Source organism: Amphimedon queenslandica, unplaced genomic scaffold (genome assembly GCF_000090795.2).
Source record: "Amphimedon queenslandica unplaced genomic scaffold, v1.1 AMPQUscaffold_9434_Cont18534, whole genome shotgun sequence".
NCBI lineage: Eukaryota > Metazoa > Porifera > Demospongiae > Haplosclerida > Niphatidae > Amphimedon > Amphimedon queenslandica.
Genome location: NW_003550294.1, coordinates 1 through 3675, shown reverse-complemented (window position 1 = coordinate 3675; position 3675 = coordinate 1). Strand labels below are relative to the sequence as shown.

General features: G+C 39.4%; 1 protein-coding gene across 1 annotated transcript; it reads left to right on the top strand.

Annotated features, from left to right (window-relative positions):
- Window positions 1-1570: 1570 nt before the first annotated feature.
- Window positions 1571-3625, top strand: LOC109590812 (dynein intermediate chain 2, ciliary-like; the record flags this gene model as incomplete). Its single annotated transcript, XM_020006687.1, has 7 exons — window positions 1571-1656; window positions 1707-1817; window positions 2567-2835; window positions 2888-3012; window positions 3096-3209; window positions 3290-3385; window positions 3483-3625. Coding segments are annotated over exons 4-7 (437 nt in total), but the record flags the coding sequence as incomplete, so codon positions are not given.
- Window positions 3626-3675: the final 50 nt, after the last annotated feature.

Below are 3675 nucleotides of genomic sequence, written 5' to 3'. Positions count from 1 at the left end.
TTTCTCTTCAATCCAAAACATATCTATTCCAGGGAATCCATAATCTCTTGGCACATACAATGTATTACAATCCAACTCGAGATGACTTTCATTTCCTTTCTGAAGATGAACCAACTTTGTAAGGTTAGGCTTCCACTTAGGCCATTCAGACACAGGACGAACATTCTTTTTACCACGAGCACTCTCTTCATCACAAGAAACTACTCTCCAATCCATATCATCCTTCAAAAGAGCCTGCAAAACCAACAACTCAAACACATCTGGTCTTTGCTTGCCTGCACCCAAAAACATTTCTTGAACATAACCAAGTACTTTCTGGAACTGGTTAGTAGTGAGTTGTTTTTGTGAAACTTCTTCTCTCACATATTGGCTAGCTAATTCCATTCTAAAGTGACGAAATTCTTTTTTATCAAGCTCTCCTTTCTTATGAAAGGAAACTACATACTGCAAAAGGAAATGACTAATATTCCGCTTGCTCTCGTCTCTTTTTTCTATGGATGCACCAGGCAGAAATAAATCGGTTGTACTTCTGTTAGACAAAGCATCCTTCTGCAAGAGCTCTGTATCCTCAAGAGAAGCTGGATCGCTTGGAATGACATACCTTATTATGCCTCCATAACGATAATACCGCTCCTCCACTTGTTCAGGACTAAGTAAGTCCTTCATATCGTCTCCACTTTCCCCTTTTATATGGCATGCCACAGCCTGAAGCTCGTCAAGTTCCCATTGAGGCATGTACAAAGTACTAACACCACGCTTCCGGAACTCATGATAGTGCTTTCGATTAGGTGAACAAGTCACGACTGTTTTAAGATGGGTAATCAACGGCTCTTGCTTAACCGAATATGGATCATACAGGTATACCGCTTTCCTTGAATCAAGACGTTTAAGAATTCGTGTATCAAATGAAATCTCTGATGTGTACACCTTGTCTTTATCAGGAAAGAAAAAGGTTAGCGAATCGTTACCAAGTTGACGGGCAATAACTGTTGGAGGATTAGATAAATGTACTCTTTCCTTACGATTGACCAACCGGTACATTATGTACCACTGGAACCATGACTTAGATACACCAGGATTACCTAATAATAATACATTGCCTCGATTTGCCCACATGGCTTCAAATAATCGATTGTAGAAATTTCGTACATAAAGAAAACGATAAGGATTACGGGTATCAGAAGGGTCACCTGATGGTTCATATTTCAATTCCAAATATTTGATGTCATGATGATGATGATTCTCATCAGATAATTCTGTCAACCCCCTCTCTTTCAGATTCTTCAACAACTTTAACTGGACCCTGTCTTCCTTTAAATTGTACTCGCTCACAGACCATTGATACTTGTATTCTTTATCAAACACGCTACAGAACAAGTCACTAATTTCGGACGAGAAGAGTCGTCGGGTGACGGAAACACACGGCTGATGAAGTAAAGGAAGCCTCTTAGACACGGATGACAACAGATTAAGGTAAGAAGCAGCCATTTGTTAGAGCGAGACAAGAGAGGGATGTTGATAAAGGATCATGCACCTGTCACGTGATAGTTGAATAATTTCTTATTATTAGTAATTAATTAGTCGAAACTGGAGATGGAGGTGGATCATGGAGGTGGTGGTGACTTGCAAACGATCGCTTGCCAAGGAGAGCTCATCGTGAGTGCTGACTACTCAACTCCTTAAATTAATTACTTGCTCCCCCACAGGAAGCTGGTCTATTCATCAGTGGCCCCTACTCTTGATGAAAGAACCATCAGTAGAATCACCTATCTTTCCAACATGATGACTGAACTGGTTTGCTGATGGAAGCATATGAGGTAATTCATTATTCTGATCTGACAATTCATCAATGTCAATGAACACAGCCTCTCCTATCCTTCTCTCCTTATACTCTTCCAATGCGCTTCGTCCTCCTGATGATCCTAGTGCATGATAAAGAGAGGGTTTGGTTGAGCATTTAATTTTGTAATTGGGAGATTTTTTGGAAAGCCTCAGTATAAAAGACACAGTAATGAAACTGCCAAATTAAGCAGCTTGACTATTTGCCCACAAAAGTTCTTTATTATGGTAGCAACAAAAAAGGCTAAAGCAATAATATTATTGAGGGGTGCGGACTATTCATGTCAAAAACTTAATGTCTGAATCAATAGAGGATATCCATGCTAAGTATATTCATTACAAAATAAATGTATTCATTGCATACTGTAATAACTTTCAAGAAAAAAAATTAGTTAGTTGGATGTCAGTTTTCCATTGGCAGGAATGGAGAAACGATAGAAAAAGGCTTGGTACCAGGAAACTGCTCTGTATTTCTTAATAGCAATTTTGCAGGTGACTACTAGACCCCATTAGATCCTGAGTATGCTTTCTAAGCTTCCGAAAAAGGCCTCAAGAAGGTAGCAAGGCAAGAAAATGTGTTTTCCCCCATTGAACTCTTAATAAACTTGACGTCCAACATGGTAGCCAATTTACTGTGTGGGTTGGATATACGGTACTTAAAAGTTATGAATATACTTAGCACGCGTATTCTCTATTTGCTGATCATTCCTGGATATACATGTAATAGAAGCAATAGACTGATCTGCCAGCATCGAGGCCAGCATGGATAATCACTGATATTATCATGAGTAGGACGATACAGACTAATAGTAATTCTCTCTCTTTCTCTCTCTCTCTCTCTAACTGATCTACATGATAATGGACTCACCATCAACTATTCTCGGACTGGCTTTCATTCCATTGAGGAGACGCTCTCGTAGACAAACTGTTGACACGAGTGGAGACACCGCCATGTTTTAAAGTGGGCGGTGGGTTATAGATGCCATGTTTTTACAGGTGTGGTCACTTTGTTACCTTGACAACCACTTATAATAAATAATAAGGGAAGCTCAGGCCCAGCTGAAACTTTGTAGAAAAAGAGAGAAAAAGATGAGTACTGGTGGAAAAGGGAAAGCAAAAGGAGGAGGGAAAGGCCAGAAAGACAAGCAGCAGCAATTGCAGGATAAATCAAAGGTTGGTACAGTTGTACTTGTACAGTGTATAACACATGTACACTAATGAAAGAATGATAATGATAATTTTTTCATTATATGTAGCCTGCTCTTCAGAATCCTAGTGTCCGTCGTATCTCACAGAGTTATATTGGTAGCCGTACACAATTGGACTCAAAGGGACGCCTTCATGCTCCATCAAGAGGACCTAAGAGAAGAGTAAGAGAGAGAGGGAGGGAGGGAGAGAGAGAGAGTTATACCAAACTATGTGTACTATTGTGTGTTATTGTGTAGTGTAGGATGATGATATTAGAGAAGGTGATGAAGGTCATGTTGAATGGATGACTGCTCCACAGCTAGTCAAGCCTGACGATCAACTTGAGCTGAGTGAACAGGTACTGTGAATCTGTCATGTACAAAATAATATTTGGATTTTTATCAGTATTGAGAAATAAGCATTTTCTAGTCAAATTCATAGTTACTTTGCTGTAGGAGCTGAAGGAGGAGATTACTCGTGTATTGACAGCTAATAATCCACACACTCCATCAAAGATCATCAGGTTTAGTCACAAGGAACAATCCTTTAAACCTATTGTATCTATTGATCAAATGGCCATCCATTTCACACTGGACAGGTACTGATAAAGCATACTATGTATACATCAATGATAATGATTCAGGATCT